Genomic DNA, 21,738 nt, shown 5'->3' with positions numbered 1-21,738 from the left:
TCTTATTCTATTGTCTCTAAATTTGTCCCTTTTTTGGTTTGTTTCACTCTCATGCATTCGTTTCAGTCGTTAATGATGTGATGTGCGTTTTCTCTGGGGAGACCAATTTTTGAGCTTTTAGCGCAAAAACCGTTGAATTGCGGTGTAAAATAATTCCATCCCTTTGAAGAAAAAAAAAAAAGAGCTTGGTTTAAACAGAGTTAATAGTGCCCTCTTCTAACTGTTGTTTATACTTTTCTTGTAATTCCATATTCGAGTAGAAGGCGATCGCAAATTGACACGTTTAGCGTGCTTCATTAGCTCCATGACTTAATAATTGGTTAAAAATGCGTGCAGTTAACAGGCTGCACGCGCGCAACAAGAAAACTGCGTGTGAGTACACGCACTTGCAAGTGTAAGTGGGAGATGCCTGTAAATTACACAAATCATTCAACTACAACTCATTAAATGTGTGTACTGAGACAATTGGATTTACATTATTCGTAAGATTATTGAATAGCATGAGCTAGTAAATGCACTTTGTTGGGTTTTTTATGAATGAGAAATGCGAGTGTCGGGACTTTGAAGATTAACTTGCACCTCTTCCCCTTTCCCTAATGGTTTCTTCCGATTGGATGATTTGACTTGAAATCTGAATATACTGATTTTGGAATAAAGTTTTTGAAGAAAAAAAAATTGTGAAGCGCTTCCCCAATCACAATTGTTAATGCTTCGATGAAAGTTTTGATGTGCTTTCTAAAATTCGTTGCCAGGCGCGTTACCAAATTTTTCTTGATGTCTGTTTTCTATATCTCAAATTCAGAACGCACAAAATTAATTTGTTTGCGTGTGTGCTGCGGGCTAAATGCTCACCTAAAGTATCTTTTTTGCTTCTTATTGGGATTAGGGTCGCATTAGTTACCTCAGCTTCCTGTACCTATTCGATCACGTATGTTATCCCGTCTAATCTTTGACCAAATTTTCATACACATCCACAGATCGTTAAGCATAAATGATATCAAGAAGTTGTCTAATAATTTGTTTGCTGAATTATTCAACTTGCAAACCTATTAGCTTTACTTTAACTGTTCCAGGATTTTACTAACACATCTTCCTACATGAATAATGAATATCACACAGTTTCTAGAACTCTAAGCTATTGGCATATATAGCAGGTGGCGTAATACACAAAACGATCGCAATGCTACATCATTTAACAACTCAACTTCGAGGTAAAGACAAATATAATTGGAAACATAGTGTTCTTAACAATATCAAGTAATCGGAAAATAGAGGCACTTGCATTTAAAAGAACATTAAAGAAACGTCTAAACAAGGACAAAAACAGCAAAAAAAACATGAAATATTCATTTAAATGATCCTTGTATTCTTCTTATTGGGATTTGAATTCTATCAAGTTCTTTAACCTGCTGTAATTATTTAATCACGCTTTTTTAATATGCCTAATCTTTGCAGTGCGTTGTATGGCAACCAAATAGAAAATCTACCGCCTGGAGTCTTCATTAACAACACCGAGTTGACTTACCTGTGAGTAAAACAATTGCAGGTTCATTTTTAGATACTATCGACACTATTTTATTTGAAACTATAATAATTGTGTTTTGCACAACACTTATTATTATATTTTGTAAGCAGCTAATGTTGATGCCATCCCACCCATAATATAACACACGTTAAACTGTGGAGATCTAAATTCAATTTTTTCAGAACATGTTTTTACCCAGTCCAGGTTAGTAACATCAAGAACAGCATCTCCAAAGTTGTCACTGCCTTTACTTTAAATATTCTCGAGAAGGACATGATTTATCTATTATCTTTAGATCACGTTTCTAAACTTCACCAGAGATCATATCTCGATTGTTCCTTATCTCGTTCCCTTTACCTAATTTTCTGTGTTGTTTTTCTTTGACCTAAGTAGTTACGAAAAAAAGAAAAGAAAAAGAAAAAAAAAGGGTAGATATTAACTTTTTGCCGTACATTTCCAATACACACCAATGGGAAATGTAGTTTTCCGATGGAATTGGCAAAATTCTATTCGTAACACCTTCCAAAGGAAGTAAGATACGTTTGACGCGAAAAAAGTACCGGAAGTCAGATGAAAATCAGAGAGGGCAGAAATGTTGTCCGATTGTATCCTTCGATACCTATTTGTCGAATGGAATCCGATGGGGTCTATGGGAATACAACGGAGTCCATCCATGTCCATCGAAATTACTGGTCTGGTGGCTAACCTAACCTCAGACAGGTGTAGTATAAACGAAATACGCCTCGTTCTTAAAGCCATAAAGCGAAACAGCTCTTTTCAAGCGCGGATGACTTGAATGTATACCTTGTTTTTCAAGGCTTTAAGCAAAACAGTGCTTTATGTTAAAACAATACTGTATGCATGAAATATGGCCCCTTCTTTAAGCCATGAAGCTAAACAGCTCGTTTCAAGCCCGAATGACTTACAGCGACTTACGGCGCTTGAGGTAGACAAATGCAGCAAGTGTGGGCTATTGCTAAATATGCCTCTCTTTTTTAAAGCCATGGAGCGGAACAACCCATATCAAATGCGAATGACTTAAAAGATGCCTCGTTTTTCAATTATTCAAACAAAAATACGCTTTACACAGAAATATGAAGTACAGTATAGGGGAAATATGCCTCATTCTTAAAGCCCTAAAGCAAAGCAGCCCATTTCTAGCTCGGAAGACTTGATATATATTGCGTTCTTCCAGCCATTTAGACAAAACGGCGCTTAAGGCAGAAAAATTGGATGCAGTTTATGTAAAATATGCCTCGTCCATAAAATCATGAAGCAAAACGACTCATTTCAAGGGCGGATCACGTGAAGCATATCGCGTTCTTTGACCAATTAAGCGAAACCGCGTTTTGCACCGGCATGCGCAGTATGCGTGAAATATGCCCTTTTCGCCAGACCATGAAACGAGATTGTTAGATGTTGAATTCGATAGAAGTAAAATCTGTTTTATCATTTTCTCTTCGAGGTGAACAAAGCTGGTAAACAGAAATATGAAATTGCAAAATGTCAGTCACAACAGATCACTCTCTCAAAATATGTCGGCATTTTCCTGCATTCCTTTTATTTTTATGACAATCGATATGTCGAGTAGTTCGAGGATTGAAAAGTTACCATCGAGTTACTCTTCCGAGTCAGCTGAGTGGAAGGTATTGCATGAAAAAAAAAATGACACATGTCCATTTCTTCATTTGGTTAATTTCACAGAATTCTGTCCATCCTACATAAGCTACTACTCTGTTTCAAGTGGGGGAATTTGTCCGGGTATTGGTCTTTTTAACCTCTCGTGATCGTATCCCTTTTTGTCCTGGCTTTGTCTCGGTTATTTATCTCCTCTAAATGTTTCATGATAAGAAATTAACCCCTTTATAGTTATATTCTTGGACCATAGTACAAATGCGTTTGACAAGAGAGATGAGTTGAAATAGAGTTTGGTTGTGAAGCGTCTTTAGCCGTCTTGCAGCCAAGGTTCAGTCAAGTAACCATTAAGTCAGTACTTTTTTTTTGGTTTATCGAACGCACGATAGCGTCAAATTTGTCACTACCCTACATCACTCAAGAGCTTCATTCCAGAAGCTCAGTGTGTTCGAGGTTGCCTGTCTTTTTCTGAACAGACTTTTTATTTCGGTGCAGATCAGTTTTGCACACTGGAGTAAATTAGTAAGTTAAAGGGAAAGATATACTTCAAAAATTCAGAATACTCATAAAAAGTATTGAAAAAATTTGTTGTGAGGTACGCCCTGAAAATGTTTCTCATTAGAGCCCGATGATCTCCGAGGGAAAAGATCAGAATTCAGATTCCAATAATTCTGAAAACGATCGCCAGATACGCCAAGTAATGTAAGCCAACGCCCTGAGTAAGATTTAATTTCAAAAGTTGTAGAAATTAATTACAGTTTTTCGCCAAAGTCGCAAACATTGCTAGTTATTAAGAGAATAAAAAGGCATAAAACGCAGACTAGAAAATCATTCATCTGCCCAAAATAATGCATTTACAAACAGGTTAGGTGACGACAGTCAAAGAAAGTTATAAGGCCTAAAGTTTGGCAAATAGACTGTCAGTTAATAAAAGATGACGCTATTATTGCACCATACGGGCTGTCATACTTGTCGTAATGCCTCGGAGACTAGGAGGACAGACAAACACGGTTAGAACACAGTTAACCCTCAACGAAGTAGCCATTTGAGTCATACAGGTTTGCTCTTATTATTTCAAAGAGCTTGTGCTTGCTGCCTTTAAAAGTTCATGCGCGATTTCAAGAGCAGATGACTTTGCTCGTTCGGCCAGTGTTTTAAAAGCTGTTTTAAGAAAATGTGGAATTCGAAAGTGAAGGAAAAAACTCAAACACAGTTTTAAATGATGGACAATAAGTCGAGATATTCCTTCATGTTTGGCGAATTAGTTGCATTGGATATTGAGTATCGTATATCGGCCGGGCGTATCGGTGAGCTAAAAAGCCTTAAAGCTTAGGACGTTCTTCTTGTACAAATCGAAAGCAATTTTAACTTTAAGAGGCGTGTTATAAAATTGGCGCGGTCTCTGTGCTTTGTTGTGCAAAGTTGCAAGCATTTATTTACTGACCACCGTCTTCTAACAAAGCTGACGACATGAGCATTGAAGCGAGAATCGAAAGGGTTCATTTATTAAATAAAGAAACTTTGATTGTTTCCGATATCAACATCGACTTCAGAGAGAAACTGGGCCATGGTAAACATCGCCTTGCAAAAGGACTTCGTAATTTGCATTCCAACAGCTTGTAGATTTCATTACACGCCCCGTGAATGGCGCTGAATGTGATCTGCGTAACTATCATCCAATTTCAGTGTTACCAGATTTGTCTAGAGTCATTGAGCGCCATGCGCACAATACGTTATGCACTTTTCTCTGCGATAATAACTTGATTTTTTCAAGGCAGTCCAGTTTTCGAAAAAACCTCAGAACTGAAACTGCCCTCATCAGGATAATCGATGACCTATTTAATTTGGACAAGGGCAGGGTCTCTGGAGTGGTGCTTATTGACTATTGCAAAGCATTTTATATTGTCGACCATGAACTAATACTGAAGAAACTGGAGGCATATGGCATCGTTAATACGGAGCTTAAATGGTGTCGGTCTTATTTGAATGGAAGGAAGCAATTAGTTCACCTGAGTGGAAAGGAGTCAAGTAAGGCGCCGATGAAACATGGAATTCCTCAGGGAAGTATTTTAGGCCCACTATTCTTCATACTACAACGATCCACCAGTGCATGTCAGTTCACAAGTAGACCTCTATGCTGATGATTACTTGAACTTAAACTGTCACTAAATATCTCCGCAAATGAAATATGTCACTGGGCCGACTCAAATAAACTCCGAATCAACAAGTCAAAGGCTAAAGTCTTAACGATCACCAGAAAGTGCCTGGCGTCTAACATCAATGATGAACTTGTTGTCCACTCCAACTTGTTGTCGCAACACGCAAACTGCGTTCGTTTTTTACACGCAATTGCACGTCTGACTGTGAGAAGCGTGCAATTTACACGAAATCAGGCAATTACAATTCATTAAATGTTTTAACTGAGACAATTAGACGGAAAATTATTCGTAACATTTTTGACGAGCATCAGCCAGTAATATAACTGCACTTTGTTGGGTTTCTTATTAATGAAAATGCGAGTCTAAAGGTGGCTGGTACCAGTTTCCTCGCGGGGGAGTTGGTCACTCTCATGCGTTACGCGCGAGAGAAACGCGCGAAGGAAGCGCGAGATTTGAAAGGCGAAAAATTCAAAACAAGCATGGTGGCGCGAGGCTTTCTTCGGTCTACGTATTTCTTGTCTTATTTTGTAAGAAGTTTGCCCACCAGAGTGTATTTGATGTATTCAACGGCCACTACGTATGCAGGAGACAGAAACGAAAATAAAGAAGATGATTCTCGGCGACACAAAGGTTGCTTCGCATCCAAACGAAAAATCCAATCGATACGAAATCTCGTGACAGCAAAAAAAGAGAGAACTCAAGTGAAAGAAAATCTGCCAGAAGAAGAGAAAGACGGCGAACCTCCAAGGAAAATAAAACGAGGTCACAACAGGTAAGTTATGTGTTACATCGCTGTTGCATTTTGGCTGGTTCGACTGAGATTTGTTACGTTTTCTTCTTTCCTTTTCTTCTTTTGATTCTTGATATTAAAATACCCGAAATCAAATAGCTAAGCAAAAATTTTTATCATTACAGCACACTAAATATGAGGTTGATATTTGTGGTACAAGACTGATTGAACTTCCAGTTCTTCGAAATGAGTTGAAATCTTGCTCAAGCTGCAAAAGAGGTAAGTTCCTGTAGGAGCCTTAAGAAATATTTTTCTCAAAAAGAAAAAAAAAAGACACACAAAACAAAATAAGTCGGTAAAAATAATAGATCTTTTTATAAATCTCATATGAGTATATTAAAATGTTTGTCTCTGGTATTGTTATGTAAGGTGGGTAAAATAATTTTTAGGTAAAATAAAATATTTTAAAATATTACTAGTATTGTTTAACACAGTGCAGGAAACTTTTTTTAGCTATTGAGTATGGGCATTTAGACAGGCTCAAATATGACTTTTCTTGCTGGTCAAATTTCAGAGTACAATATCTAACCTCCTGTCATCTTGAACTTCCACTTTCTTAAATTGTTTGCTTTCCTCAAACTATTTGCTTCTATGCATAAATAAATAACTTTGATCACTAGGCCATTTATTGCACCCACAGGTCCATTATCCCTTACAAACATTATGGCAGAAAAACAAAGTGGTCTCAGTAGTATCTTCAGCATTAAATGCGGCTTCTGTAGTCACGAAAATGAAGTAAAATCCTCTGCTGAACACAGAGCTGGAAGCTGTGGTCCTCTTGTTAACGATATCAACACAAGTGCAGTATTGGGATCCCTCCATGCTGGCATGGGGAATACCCACCTAAATAATTTACTCTCTAGAATGTACCAACAAAGAATCTTAACCTGTTTAAAAGAAGAGAAAGAGAAGTTGGAAATGCCCTAGAGAAGGTTGCTACAGACAGCTGTAAATTTAAATTAAATTTAGAAAAAAAATTGCCCAGAAATCTTCTAGTCTATCTGCAGACCATCTCCCAGTAGTAGCTGTCTCCTATGATATGGGTTGGCAAAAAAAGGGGAAGGGGACACAACTCTGCGACTGGTCATGGGGCTGCCATGGGTCTCGCTGCTGGAAAAGTTGTGAGTTATTCCACAAGATGTGTCGAGTATGTAGCCATAACAAATTAACTGGGAAAGAAAAAAGGTATGATTGTTGAAATAATCACTATGGTCATCAAAATTAATGGAAAGAGATGTTGCTTGTGAACTGTGGAGAAGAGCTCCTCTGTCTGGAGTCTAATTTTCAATTTATGTAGGGGATGATGACTCAACAACCCTTGCAGACATAAAAAACAAAGTCCCTTATTGTGTTGAGAAATGGTCCGATGTTGGTCATGCCAAGAAATCCCTCAATACCAGACTATACAATCTTAGAGACTGCTTCAAAGGATCGAATTGCTCAATTCTCAGTCCAAAGGTTATAAATTACATCACCGAGTGCTTCAGTTTTTGTGTCAGCCAAATGTGGGAGATCCTGAATCTTTAAAGCAAGGTCTCAAAAACATTATTCCCCTTGCCTTTGGGGAGCATACTTGTTGTAATGTTTCATGGTGTGGTTTCAAGCAAAATCCTGTTGCCTACAAACATACAGACTTGCCAAATGGCAAAGATCTCTTTGGAGATTCCCTAAAAATAGCCTTAAGTGACATTCTGGACCAATATTCTACTGACATTGTAGTGAACAAACTGACCCCACGTGCTAATTCACAGAGAAATGAAAGTCTTAATAGCACCATTGGTTCTTAGAACTCCAAAACTCGTTTTTATGGAGGCAGTGAAAGTAATGATTTTTGAGTAGCATGTGGGGTGACACAAACCAATATTGGATACAACCACATAGGAAAAACATTAGAGATTCTTAATATTGAGCTTGGTTCTCTCTATGAAAGACATGCTAAAGCAATGGACAAGAAGGTTTATTTTTATGACAAACAACAAAAAGAAAAAAAGAAATTCAAGAGAAGGCGTAACCAGTTATCTTAACAAAAAACCTCGCAAACACTCAGGAGGGAAGTCAGTGAAGGGGTCACCTATGAGCCTTCAGCAGGTCTAAATTTGGACCCAACAAATCATCAAACAGTGTCACAAAATGTATTTGAAATGCCTACAGAAATATCACTCACTGAGCTAAAAGGATAAATGAAGAAATAACACCACCCTACACTGTAAGGCCAAAGATTGTGCACTTAAAATATGATTCAAAACAGAAACAGAAATTCGTTATCTTTGACACATAAACGACTTGCATAGGGAAGCTAGCTGAGATGTGCAAACTGTCTGCTGTAAGTGGAAATGGGAAACATGAATTCTCCATTTACATTCTCCCAAAAGCAACATAAGTTACAGTGCGTACCTTGTCAATGGCCTGACCATAAAGACCATAAAAGGAGTAAGGACATTGTGCCAAGGAAACATTCCTGTCGAAAGTATAACCATAGAGGAAGCACTTCGTGACTTCCTGACTCTTATAACTAAAGTCAAGTCTTCTGAGCGACATGAAAATCAAATAACTGTTTTAATTGGTCATAATTCGACAACGTTCGATGTCCCTACTCTCCTAAGAAATAGTGATGAAAACTTCAAGGATGGCATTACTGACATGAATGTTTACTTTGCGGATAGTCTACATCTGATGAAAAAACTGATTAAAAACAAACATAAAGCACTTGAGCTCGATTCTAGTGGATACTGCAAACCAAACCAAAGAAACTTTTACAACCATTTGTTCAAGGAACAGTTTGATCACCATGATGCTTTAGAAAATGTCAGGGCGCTGAGAAAAATTCTTTTTGGATCGTCATTAAGCCTCTCTAGGAAAAACATCGTTGAGAATTCCATTATCATCAGTGCTCCCCACGCAGTGGCAAACATGCTCTACCTATATCAATGCCACGAACTTCTTCTAACATTCAGTGACAACTTGTTCAACGTAACCGACACCGGACCAATTAAAAGATCAATGGCACAAAACATCGCTGACAGTGATCTCTCTTACGATGACCTTCACAAACTGTACACAAGGTTTGGTAGAAGAGGACAAGTCGCCATATTGTCTAATCCACCAACAACTTCATCGGCGAAGACAACACGAGTCACACGGACGAAGAGGATATTGGCCGTCATAGTTAGACACTTCGAAGAAATCAGGAACGAAGAATAAGGAGAGATGCCCGAAAAAATCTCAGGCATAATGTTTTACCTTTTAGAAGACTCACAATCTCTAAACAAACATTCCGATCGAAGCGCCAACCAACACGTGTTTTCCATTTCAAACTTTCGCTCATTGTTTTTCAATAAAAATATGGCTAATATAGTCAGAAGCTGGAAGTATATCTTTCAAGGTGGGCCCGGAAGGCTGTCTTTAACGGCTGCTGAATGACTTTCTGAGCAGTAAACGTTTCAGAACATCAGATCGGATGCAGTAGGAGCTCGCGCGAGCACACGCAGTTGTCAGCGGTAGCCGTAACAGATCATGAACAATTGTCGATATAATGAAATCCGGATATTTAAATGCGCGAGAACCATGGTGCGTGGGAATTGCTAGACTCACGAAAGCTTTTGCATGCAAAAAAGGTCCGGTGACCCCTTCTTTTTAATGTTCCAATATAATAATAACATTGAAAGGAATCATCAGAAAAAAATTAGGAAATTCTACGGAAGGACATTTGCGATGCGTGAAAATTGCCTTTTTCTAAATTCTCTGAAATTCCGCTCCGTATAATTTTTTAAAAAATATTTGTGCATTTTCCTTTTCAAGTGCCCAAAGCGGTCACTAAGAAAAATCACGGGATCGCAGAGTTAGTTTTCAAATTATTTGAGCCATAAGCTAAAATAGGCGCCTGAATAATCCTTTTAAAGCGTTGCCATGGAAACTGCTGGTGACGAAATAACACTTATTTTTGGATAACCAATGGTTATATAATTCAACCCTGTAAAAGTGTTAAACTGGCCTTGGTTAGTCTTTTTGTTATATTCTTTCAAAGCTACAAACCATCGAATAGATGAAAACTGGTACCAGCCACCTTAACTTGCACTGCTTCCGCTTTTCTTCAGTTTCTTCCGATTGCCACGAGTTCACTTGAAGTTTTGAAATTAATGATTGTTCGGAAGCGACAACGAAAATCTCCTTTAAAAGCAGGCACGTTTAATCGGTTAAAAGACGGTAAAACTGAAAAAAATGCGACTAAAACTGAAAAACACACACGCGAGAAATCGTACGCGTAACTTGCTTACGAACTAGTCAAATTTAAACGTCTCAGCGCGCGCGCTAACCGCACGACACGCCAGTCCGATACTTCCTTCTTAGCATTTTCCCCCTCCCAACACTGGGAGGTAGTCCTAGTGTGGTTCTAAATAAGTGATTAAAAATTAATTCCAAGCGGAATCAGTTTATTAATTCGTCTCACGACAGTTTTGACGCCACACGCAACTTTAGCAACACGGGTGTGACCGTCACGTCCAGGATACCTTTCAACAATTCGTCCTAACGGCCAACGTCCTCTTGGAGTATCGGGCTGAATCACAAGAACTACATCTCCAACTTTTAGGTCTCGAAATTCTGAAGTCCACTTCGGTCGGCTGTTAAGGGCAGGAATACATTCCTTGAGCCATCTCCTTCACACTCCTAAAATAATGCCCTGGACCTTTCGCCATCGTTGACGCAGATGCAAAGGAGTGGTTTCAACGGAGTCAGGCACAAACTGTCCCCCCATTTGGCCCTGCAAGAAATGGTTAGGGGTCAATGGAACATCTTCTCGTGGATCTGAACTCTGATAAGTCAACGGACGGGAAATTAAGAAGGGATTCCACCCCAGCGAACATAGTGATCAGCTCCTCATCGTTTACATGTTTACACTAATTTCTTCCGACTGCCACGAGTTCACGTGAAGTTTTGAATTTAATGATCATAGAATGGAGTTTTTGAAGTAAAAGCAAACCAAAATTGTAAAGTGCTCCACCCATCACAATCATTAAACAAATCGCACATATTGTGAGTCGCCAGGCTTCCCGTTTCATTGGTATGCACCACTTGCAGTTACTCAGCATATTTTTAATATCAGACTAAGCGCGCCAAACCACAATTCTCTAATTGTACTAAGCGTTTAAATATCTTTTCAAAGTTTGCAATCGAAAAACTCTGACAGACATTTCCAGGACAGAAAAAGATCAGCCATACAAGGAGGAAAACAGAATCCTCTCGCCTCTCCAATGGGAAAACAACGAGAAAACTATATCTATACCAACAACATAAACAGCACAGCAAGACGTTGGATGATCACCTAAATTTTCGCTATATTTTTCTATTTGGCGTCGTTGAGTACTTAACATGTTGTAGTCATCTAATCTTTAATAAATTTCAAAATTAAGTCGCGGAAGCCTGAACGGTAAGCTTTTAAAAATGTACTTAGTTTTGGATAACCTGGACCGATCTCTAATTCGTAGAAAAATAAACGTTTTAGTCGCTCATCGATACACTTAAAAATAATTTTTTTGATAGCTTAAATACCCAACCTCAATGAATTTATGCTACATTCTATTTCTGTGGGACTTGTGAGACATCCAGCCAGAGGAGATACCACCAGGTGTCAACACTAGCAATACCGAATTGGCCGAATTGTAAAAAAATGAAATCACAATTCCAGGTTTATGCGTAGAGAATGTTTTCATTTCTATTTCTGTTGAAACACCTTTCTGTTGAGAGACTTTTTGCACATTCCCAATTCCCCATTCCCGCTTTTAACAACATCCACCTTTCTACGGATCACCGCTGACAGGCAAAACAGTGTATGACTGGATAACAGCCCTTACAGGCGTGAAGTGGAAACAAACGCCGACAACTCGAGAAATTTCAAGTCCCTGTAGGCATTTTCCCTGCTCAAAAGTATAGAAATCTGGAAACAAGTTTGCTTTTTTTTTGTTTGTTTTTTTTTCTATTTCGAACGATGTTTGATCAACACTTTAGGTGTATTGAGTTCACTGATTTACTAAATTTTTGTCTATTAGGGACTTCAAAAAACTTTTAAATATTGTTTAGACTCATTCCCAGTTTAGTTTATCCAACCAAATAAAGAAAAGAAAAAAAAAACAGTCCAATGAACAACTCGAAATCATGTGTTGTTCAGAATCACCAAAAATGACTTATTATCCTAAAGTCACGGTTCTGAAGTTTACCTGAAATCCGATCTCAATTGTCGTATATGTCAAGACTGGTCAGAAGAATACAGTCTAACTCTTTTTGTTGTTTGGTTTCCGAGTCCAAGTTATAATTTGAGTTTGACTTCGAGTTGAACTTTTAACGCTAGAAAGAAAAAAATAATAATGATAAAATATTACCAATGGGCCCACGTGGAATTGAAGAAATAGTTATTTCTTCATGACAAGGGTGTCAAAAAACCTCTGACGTTGAAAACTTGCCTCTCGCCATTCACAAAATTTGTATGCAAATTTCTTTAAGTTGAAAAGTGACCTTGTTATTAAGAGAGGAAGAGAAAAAACCAGGTCAGGGATAATTTGAGAATGACAGTGTTGGACATAAAGAAACCGTAGCACTCTTTTAACTTTACTATTTAAGTGTAGATCTTTACAACAATAACCAGGTTTGATGGCTTGAAGAACTAATCAAATTTAAGGGCAGGGAGTACTATTTGGATCAACGTACTAAAAATGCTTTTCAGTAGCAAAATTCACGGCATAATAGTTAATTAGAGCTACAAATCGCACAATGTGGTGTGTCGCCGGATTTCCCGTTTCAGTGGTATGCAGTTACTTCCATTTTTTCAGTACTCGAAATTAAGAATGCCAGACTATAATTCTATAAATGTACGTGTACAAAGAGTCCAAATATCTCCCGAAGTTTGAATAAAACACCCAGGTAGATATTTTCAGCACAGAAAGACATCAGCCATATAAGGCGGGAAAATAAAATCCCCTCGCTTCTCCTGAGGGAAAAGCGACAACCAACCAATAATCACAACAAGAGTAAAAACAATCGAACATCACACACACTACTTCAGGGGTCTCTACTTAATTCAGAACCTCGACACAAATTATTAACTATAGAAAAATAAAAATTAAAAAAAAAACCATAACATTTAAAAAAGGAAAGAGAAAGAAAACATTTTCATACAACCATAAAACCAAACGAACTTAATATTGAAGAGCTGATGTATCGAGCAAAGGAATGGAGTTGCATTACTGCAGCAAGAGTTTAAACGTGTGATGTTAGAATTATCATTATATTAGTTTTAAAATTGTTTTGAGGTAGCCTAAACAGTGAGCATTTTAAAGATCACCTAGGTTTTTACAACCTCTTCTAACTCGCAGTCAAATATATAAGCGGTTTAGTTTCTCGTCGGATACGCTATAAGAATTATTTTACGCTAAACCTCAATGGTATTTTGCTACATTTTTATTATATGGGATTTGGAAGACAACCAGCTGGAGAAGATACCACCTGGAGTCTACAATAGCAATACTGAGTTGGCCGAATTATAAAAAAATCAAAGCATAAGTTCATGTTTGATACTTAAAGAATGTATTCGTCTCTATTCGTGTTCAAACACCACTTGCACATAATTTTGTCAATCACCGAATGTGAGTGAAATTGTACTCACACCGGTTGTCGTCAGTCTTGAGGCTAATTGATTTCCGGAATAAGGTTAAGGTTGCCGTATTTTTTGTTTAAGATGTAATTATTTATCAAATCTTGAGAAACCAGTTTCCTAAGAAAACACTTATTTTGTAGGTCGCTAGGCGGAAACAAGATTAAGAAGTTGCCTGGTGATTTATTTACTCCATTAGTGAAGCTACAGTATCTGTAAGTCAGGAAGCTCACTTTTATATCGATCTACCTTAACTTGAAAGGATATTAACTTTTGCTTTAGATACTTCCACGCAAGTAACAAAAGGAAAAACTTGCACTTCGCGCCCGACTCGCGCTTGCCTCCGTGCGCTTGAAAACCCAAAAAATCACGCCAGTTCTGAAGGCTAAATGCTGACCTAGATATCGCTTTATTTTTATTGTTGGTATTTGGATTGCATCCAAAACCTAGTGCCTGATTATTTCCGAGGGTAAAGATCAGAATTCAGATTCCAATGAATTTGAAAACGATCGATACACCAAAGAATGTAAGCCAACACCTTGAGTAGGATTTGATTGATTGCGTGAACGTTGTCCAAACGCTAAAGAAAAACCAAAGCCCATGTTGGTGAAATTGCCCTATGGAACTGTGATCTGCGTTCTCAGTTTTCGTTTTACCCGCCAAAGTCGCCAGGTTATTTTGGAAGCTAATGAAGCAAAAAAGTGAGAGATCAGAGATGTCTTTAACGTACTGTATGGCAACGATACGTATCCTTTAGAATTTTAATTTATGGAAAGCCGATAAGTGTAGCCATCTTGCAATTGTGTGAGAACTTTGCAGCTTATTCTACCTTGTCTCTGAATAAGCCCTTTTAGTGGTTTGATTCTTTTTCTCTGGGGAGACCGATTTAATTTTATCCCTAAAAAAAAAAAACAGCTCGGTTTAAATAGAGTTAGTAGTCCCCTCTTCTAACTCTGGCTTATACTCTTCTTGTAATTCCATATTCGAGTAGAATGCGATCGCAAGTTTACACGTTTAGTGTGCTTTACAAGCTCCATGACTAAATAATTAGTTTAAAATGCATGCGGTAAAAAATGCATGCAGTTAAAAGGCTGCACGCGCGCAACACGCAAACTGCGTGTCACTACACGCATTTGCAAGTGTGAGTGTAAAATGCGTGTAAATTACACGAAATCAGTCAACTACAACTCATTAAATGTGTTTACTGAGACGATTGGATTTACATTTATCCGTAAATACTTAACGAGTATCAGCAAGTTACTGGACTTTGTTGGGTTTCTTAATTGTTAGTTGCTGAAACCTATGTTTATGAATCGTAACAGCTAACACGTGCTTGCGTAGAGAGGATCATGACGTTTACTGCTGTTTCCGTCGCTGCCGAAACAGCGTAACCGGATGACTTTTCTACATGTTTCTGCCAGTATTCAGTTGAAAGCAACATGTGTTTCCGGTGACGTAATCTCTTGATGACTTCAGCGGAAACGAACGGAAATTTCTCCGAAACCACTTTGTTGCATGTTTCCATCGCGCATCTACATTCATGTAACATTTACTTGGAATGAGCTTTGGAAATTTTCTTTAATACAAGGACACATTGCTCTGTTGTCTTTTGCCTGGGAAAGCTTTTCTTCCGCCCATTTTCTTTTCGGCGTATATAATCATGTTTTGTACCCGACCTAAGCAGTACAAAATATAGTAGAGAGACTTAAAATATTAGCTTGCACCACTTCCGCTTTTTATCAGACAGTTTTTTTTCCTATTGCGACGAGTTCACATTTTTCCAGAACCCTCCACCAACGCCAACACTAGACACATCCACTTGAAGTAGTATAGGCAACTGGGGACTGAAATGACACAAAACAGGGCCCTGAACGATAAGCTTCTTGGACTCAACAAAAGCTATGCCATGTGAGTCAGTCCACTGGAAGGGAACGTCTTTGTAGGTGAATTTTCTTAAAGCCTTGACCACATCACTCAAGTTTGGACAAAACTTTGCCAGGAAACTCAGCATTAGGCAAACTGAAAATTGCTTCTGCTATAGTTAGGGCTGGGCTGACCCCTTGAAGTTGAGCTGGAATCCCGTAAAAATCACTTTTGGGGTTTTAAACTTCTACCTGGCTGGGTTGAGCTCGAGTTCCACTTGTTGCATTCGCAGCAGGAAATTGCGAAGATTCTCATCATGATCTTTCTCGGCCTCCTCCTGTGTTATTCCACATCCATATTTAAGAACACGATCCGCAATGTTACAGAGACCTTTCAATCCTGCCAGGGCTTCCTGCTGTCTCGTTTGATATTCCTCGTTTCGCTAGAGACTAGACACTTCGCTAGAGACACGTCACTTTTGTTGTAAACAAACCGCGAAAGCTCGGACATTGGGTCAGCTACCCACGACCCGTGTAAGGACTTCGACATTTTGTTGTAGATAATTTCCACTGTCGTGAAGCTTCTCTGTACACAAAATTGATTTCTTTGTTGTGTAATATGTTTGATTATTTATCAAGCAAGTTGTTATTTCACTAACGCCAAAGTAGATGTGAAGAATGTAATAAGAAGCGTAAACAAAATAAGAACCGATTTCAACGCTGTCAATGTGGCAGAACTTTAAAAATATTTCGAGGAATCGGGGGATTTCAGCGAGCATATAGTTGAAAACTTCGATCGTGGAAATCGTCTCCGCAGTTGAAAAATTGGTTCTGCCAATGGATTCAAATTTCGAATAAGACGACACCACCTCTTCAAACCATTCTGTTAATCAGGAGATACAAATTCGCAAATCATCTTTCGTAAAGACTGTGTACAATGTGGACGCGTCGCTGCCGTTTGGATTGTAAGACATTTTTAGTCATTTGAGTACCACTCTACCGATTTGTCAGGGACTCGCCGCTTATATATCATTTTAAGATAAATTCCTATTCATCGATGGTTATGTGGAATCTTTGGTAACAACTCAGTTCAAACAAGAGGGTGTTCATGTATATGTGGCTTAAGTGCAGCCTTTGAAGAAAGTCAAAACGGACGAGGTAAAGGAATACCAAGATCTCTCTTTTATTCTTGTTTATTCTTGTACACATAGCTGTCTTTCTTGTACACGAACGACGCATTTCGATGACATGACCCTTTCCACCTTTGCCTTCTCAGCTTTTGTCTAACTGCTCCAAGAAAATGGAAAAAACTTGAATGAATCGCCGATTAGACAGGATTGCGATATTGGTAATCGTTTTCGCAAGCATCATAAGTGCCTCTCTTTGTCGCAACCGTTCTTTTGGTATACTTGGGGAACTGAAATCGTACTCGTTCATCGTGTATGAATCGGTTTTAATTTAGGGAATCAAGGCTTGCTCGCGTTCAAAGCGATTCGAGAGTTCTAATTTCCATCACGCATACCTTTTACTAATCGAGTTCGAGGGCCGTTCTGTAAGATACGGACCTAGTTTTTTCCGCTGGGTTTATGGCACCAGCGCAAAGTGCACGGGGAAAACGAGGTTCTTTAACTTGCAGTACGGACCGAGAAAAACGAAGTTAGTACGATATTTACTATATCTCTTGATTCAAATAGAAGGGAAAAAGATTTTAGTTCAAGCGGAACGGCCAGTGATGATTAACAGGCGTCAAATCCTAAGCACAAGAATATTTTATTGGCTTCCAATAAAAACTGGACTTTGAGTCAAAAGTTCAAAATATTCGTTTATTACCCATGCATAGTTTAGAATAATGCAAAATTACACGAAAGCAACAGTTTAAGTATACCAAGGTTTTCTGTAAGGAAGTGAGATAAAACGTTCTATAAGTAACACTCTTGTCGAGAGTTTTTTTTTTAATTCCTGAAATCTGCAAAGCACAACGCGTTTCTGTGTAGAGAGTGCGAACTAACGGCTAACTTTGTTCAATGTCAGTGTCAACGTCAAACGAATGAATGAATTTTATCAATTCGCCAACGAGGAAAAAGAGCAAAACTTAGAAGCAGATATCCCAATCTTTCGAGTCGGATTCTTCGAGTTTTTGAGTAGGACAAGCGGCAAGTAGAGAAATACGACTATCTACGACGAACATAATTCGGGTCGTAAAGCAGATTATTCCGTTGCAGCCGAAAGGTCGTCGAATATAATGGCAATTCAGATACATCACTGTACGCACGCACAACTAGTTTGATTATTCCATGTCAAAGCGCTTTCTGCTACTGACTGAGAAGCAACGTCGCACTAGTGCACGTGTCAACCGGACTGAGGATGAATCACCACGCCCTCACCCAACTAACGGCCCTCGTTGGGCTGTCCGCAGCGACTAATTCTATACATTTTCAAAACATTTGACATTTCATAAATACCAGCTGTATGTTTTTCCTGATGTTCATTTGTTAAGTAAGGAGTTTCAGGTATGTTATGTTCAAATGACAAGGACGACGAGCGAATATATACGTACTTTTCATATAATAAAAATTGTCACCGGTCGATCGATTGAAGGAAAGAAGAAGAATGAAATAAATTGATTGAAGCTGTAAAGAAAATATAGTTCTTGTATATGTGTAATTGTACATAGTGCGGAGCATAGATTTCACAAACGGACGGTATAAAAGTCTGGTAGGGGTTATATAAAACCGCACGATCAGAACATATTTACCTGTCCTGTAATGAAAAAGGAAGATCTCGAATAGCGAGTGCTGAAAGAGTCCGATAAATAGAGGAAACAAGAAAAAAAAGTGTTTCTGGAACAAAATCTAATGTTTCCGTCCACTCTAGATCTGAATTCGTCAGCAGAAATAAGACAAAAATCTGTTTCCGAAAAGTAACCCAGTATTTCCGTCGACGTTCTGTCTGATTACGTCTACGGAAACAAGAGAAAAACGTGTTTCCGGAACGTGACCTTGTATTTCCTTGAACGTTTAGGTATGATGACGTCGACGGAAATATAAAAAATTCATGTTTCTGCCACGTTACTATGTGTTTCCGCACATGTTAACATGAAGTTACACTTGCGGATACATTTGTTTGGTTTCCTTCAACTGAAACCTGACGGAAACATGTAAAAATGTGGTACGGTTCCGCTGTGACTGCAGCAACGGAAACACGAGGAAACGTCACCAAACCGACAGCGGAAACGCGTGTTGAGCATCGTGTTTCCGCAAGGTTTTCACATATTTCTTCCACGTTTCCGTTTACGGATTCTTGATATTTCTTCATGTGTATATTATTCGCATCTACTTTAGCGATAGCGAAATATCGACTTGCTTGATAAATAATGAAACATATAATACGAAAGAAATCAATTTCGAGCAAAGAGAAACTTCACCACAGCTAAGAGTTGTCATAGGCAGATAAGGTTGCTTTTTTGTGGGTGAGATAGGTTTTTTCGTCTGCCCCAGAGGGATCAACGATTGAGCAATTCTATCTGGTGGTGTGTTGCATGTGGAGGTAGTGTCTAACTGCACCATGATTGATTTGTTTAGGTCCTTGGTCACACCCAGTTCCAAGGGGCTGGACAATTAACGCCCTAGGGCCTCGCCTATTGGATGTTGTAAAGTGCCGTAGACAGTTTGGGAATATATTTCTGGTTTGATATAAACCTTAAAGAGATCAGTTGCATACTCCTCCCCTGAACTTTTTTCGGGTTCTTCTTACCAGCTATGGAGGAACGGAAAGCTGCCAAAGCTTTGTCTTTTTCCTGCCACTTTAGCCTAACAGGCACAATCCGCTTCTTCTGCTGTTTCTTCGGCAGGAGGCTCGCTGTCTTACCATCCATTGAGCTCGCACCAATTGCGACCATATCATCACCCAATCCGAAGTAATACATCAATCCCAAAACACTCTGAAAAAGTTTACCTTTATTATCAATTCACAGTTTTATAATTAACCAGAAATCCGATTTCAATCGTTACACGAAGGCGCGCCATAAAAGGAGAGGTGCCTTAGGTCCCTCTGAATCATTTGTCAATCAACTGTCGTGGCATACAGAACTCCAAAACAGCCTGAGCTGCAGCCAATGCAAGGCACTGACCAGAGGCGCATTTCTCGGTAAAAATTTCTACGTTTTCATCACAACGGAAGAATTTTTTGAGGTTCGTACTACCTTCCGCCGATCGAAACCTTCTTCACTTGTGGCGGTAAATTTGAAATTCGAAATGATTCGCTTCGCCGTCGCCTAAAATTGCCATGGCGTAATTTCATGTCTGTTCTGAAATACTGGATGTAGATGACCGTTAGAATAAAAAGAAAAGATGAAGAAATGTTCAAGGCATTTCTTCAATAATGCCAAGGGGAAGTGCTGTTAACCCAACGGAAGAAAAATAAAAGCAGAGCGACCATTGCAGGCGAAGTTCTGGAGCGCGCGAGTGAACCGCCGCCAACCACCGATTCACTTGGACATGTCCAGGCATCGATGTCGCCAAATGAATCATCTGTATGGGCTTCCTCCACAAATGGTGCGATTTCTTTTTCTTTTTTTTTAATCTAAGTATAATATGATTCCAAAAGTACTGAATGACCTTTAACCTTTGGAACAATACATTAGAAAGGTAACTTAGGACTACAGTTCGATACCAACAATCACTGTGTAATGTATCACCAAGATTGAAACACTCGCGTAACGCAATAATTTTCCAGAAATAACTAATTGCAGAATTTTTTCGAACTAGGAAATACTAGTTAGAATATACTTGCAAACCACAGATTTTTTTCGTATGATGCAACAGTTCATGTCTAACACTGCTTCCTTTTGATGCCTTCATTTTCCGAAATGCAGCCTCGCGTGACACCTACGAAACGTTTTGTCCTGCCTAAGAATGTTTTGTCCCGCCTGAGAATGTTTTGTCCTGCCCAAGAATATTTTGAAAGGAATTATTTCTTTAGAACTACAAGTTATATTTATTGCGATATTTTATGCTACACCATGGGCATACATGTCAATTAAACATGAAAAATGTACATAAAAATTGTCCAAAATAAAATGTAGGCGGGAAGACTAGTTGTACGATCATATCATACTTCATGACCGTTCAGTTGCGCTTTAGCTCTAACAGTTATTTCACCTTGTCTCCACAATAGCTGATGCAAGAGGGGACGAGTTCGAAATGTGTATTTACTGTTGGCAAACGCCATGTGTAACGACCGACAGTCGCGAATACCTTGGCTATCGCGAAGCACATATTCAAAATCACGTGCGACGTAGAAAAGATTAGAAGACGTACTGGAGAGCATTGAACAAATGTGGGCTCTGGAATGACCCTGTTTACCAGGCTAGAAAAGTCGAACTGGGGGACCACGTTAATGTAGTGCGGGAAAGGATGTCCAATTGTGTTATAAAAAATGTGAGCTCAAGGTTTCCTAACCCTCCTGGTATTGCCTACATGGGGCATAAAAGGGAATAATAAAATTCTCATAAAAATGCCCACCTCAAAGAGAGCCCAAGTACTCAATTTTTTTTTTTTTTTATGGTCGATTTTACAATGTCCACACAGCAAATTATAGTGACTTTCCTATAGGTTAGGAAAAGATATACAGTGCAAAGAAAAGTAACAGTAGGAAACAGAGAATGAGTCTGCTTGGAAATACCCTGTGTCAAACCTTATATTCATGTTTTCATTGCTTGGTACCAGCAGTTGTTAGAATTGGTCCTCCCTAATGACCTCACATGTTAATACTGAACATTTGGGCTCCTAGTTGTAATTACAGAAACTGTGGTGCAATGGAAAACAGAAGAGACATCATTTGTTTATATTAAAAAAGGTAGACTAGATAGTTTCTCTGAAATGAAATGTCTTTGAAGTAAGCACCCTGGTCTCTGCCAAGCGGTTTGGATGCCTGGTATGTTGGTGCATCTGTAGAGACGATGCTTCTCGATTCACATTTTCATTCTGTAAGACAAATGAGTCAATGAGCAAGAGAAGGCAGTGAATCCAAAAAGTGCCAAAGTAATTGAGCAGAATTAACAACATAAGTTTCTTACCCAATCAAGAATGGCTAACTCCATGCACATGTTGTTAAGTGTCATCCCC

General features: G+C 38.7%; 3 protein-coding genes, 1 long non-coding RNA gene and 1 pseudogene across 12 annotated transcripts in view; 3 read left to right on the top strand and 2 right to left on the bottom strand.

Annotated features, from left to right (window-relative positions):
- LOC149050909 (uncharacterized) overlaps positions 1-1,563 on the top strand; it is a 45,438-nt gene extending 43,875 nt beyond the window's left edge. Inside the window, exon 12 of the mRNA XM_089197789.1 lies at positions 1,456-1,563. Coding sequence (XP_089053915.1) covers positions 1,456-1,531 — 76 coding nt within the window. The 3' untranslated portion in view covers positions 1,532-1,563. The remainder of the gene's footprint in view (positions 1-1,455) is intronic.
- The window catches only part of LOC149050895 (G protein-coupled receptor GRL101-like), a 227,358-nt pseudogene that overhangs the window by 79,574 nt on the left and 126,046 nt on the right, over positions 1-21,738 (top strand). The gene's annotated exons all lie outside the window — the stretch shown is intronic.
- The window catches only part of LOC149050902 (uncharacterized), a 182,267-nt gene that overhangs the window by 99,819 nt on the left and 60,710 nt on the right, over positions 1-21,738 (bottom strand). The gene's annotated exons all lie outside the window — the stretch shown is intronic.
- On the top strand, positions 6,190-7,334 carry LOC149050908 (uncharacterized). The gene is made up of 2 exons (XR_016184155.1): positions 6,190-6,328; positions 6,750-7,334. It is a non-coding gene; the product is annotated as an uncharacterized LOC149050908 (long non-coding RNA).
- On the bottom strand, positions 6,403-17,416 carry LOC149050907 (uncharacterized). The gene is made up of 2 exons (XM_089197965.1): positions 8,504-17,416; positions 6,403-7,278 (listed from the first exon to the last, which is right to left on the bottom strand). The coding sequence occupies exons 1-2, from the start codon at positions 8,645-8,647 to the stop codon at positions 7,102-7,104; spliced, it is 321 nt and encodes a 106-aa protein (XP_089054091.1). The 5' UTR covers positions 8,648-17,416; the 3' UTR covers positions 6,403-7,101.

The sequence above is a fragment of the Pocillopora damicornis genome, chromosome 2 (assembly GCF_964200805.1).
Source record: "Pocillopora damicornis chromosome 2, jaPocDami1.2, whole genome shotgun sequence".
NCBI lineage: Eukaryota > Metazoa > Cnidaria > Anthozoa > Scleractinia > Pocilloporidae > Pocillopora > Pocillopora damicornis.
The sequence above is the reverse complement of the archived record's forward strand: the minus strand, read 5'-3'. Positions and strand labels throughout refer to the sequence as shown.

What these genes read in the sequence shown, in the direction of transcription:
- LOC149050907 (XM_089197965.1), bottom strand. Translation starts at nt 8,647, where the DNA reads ATGTCGCTCAGAAGACTTGACTTTAGTTATAAGAGTCAGGAAGTCACG. An exon ending in ATGGTCAGGCCATTGACAAG is followed by an intron (nt 7,279 to 8,503) that starts GTACGCACTGTA and finishes TTTCTTTCCCAG; the next exon opens with TTAATTTGTTATGGCTACAT.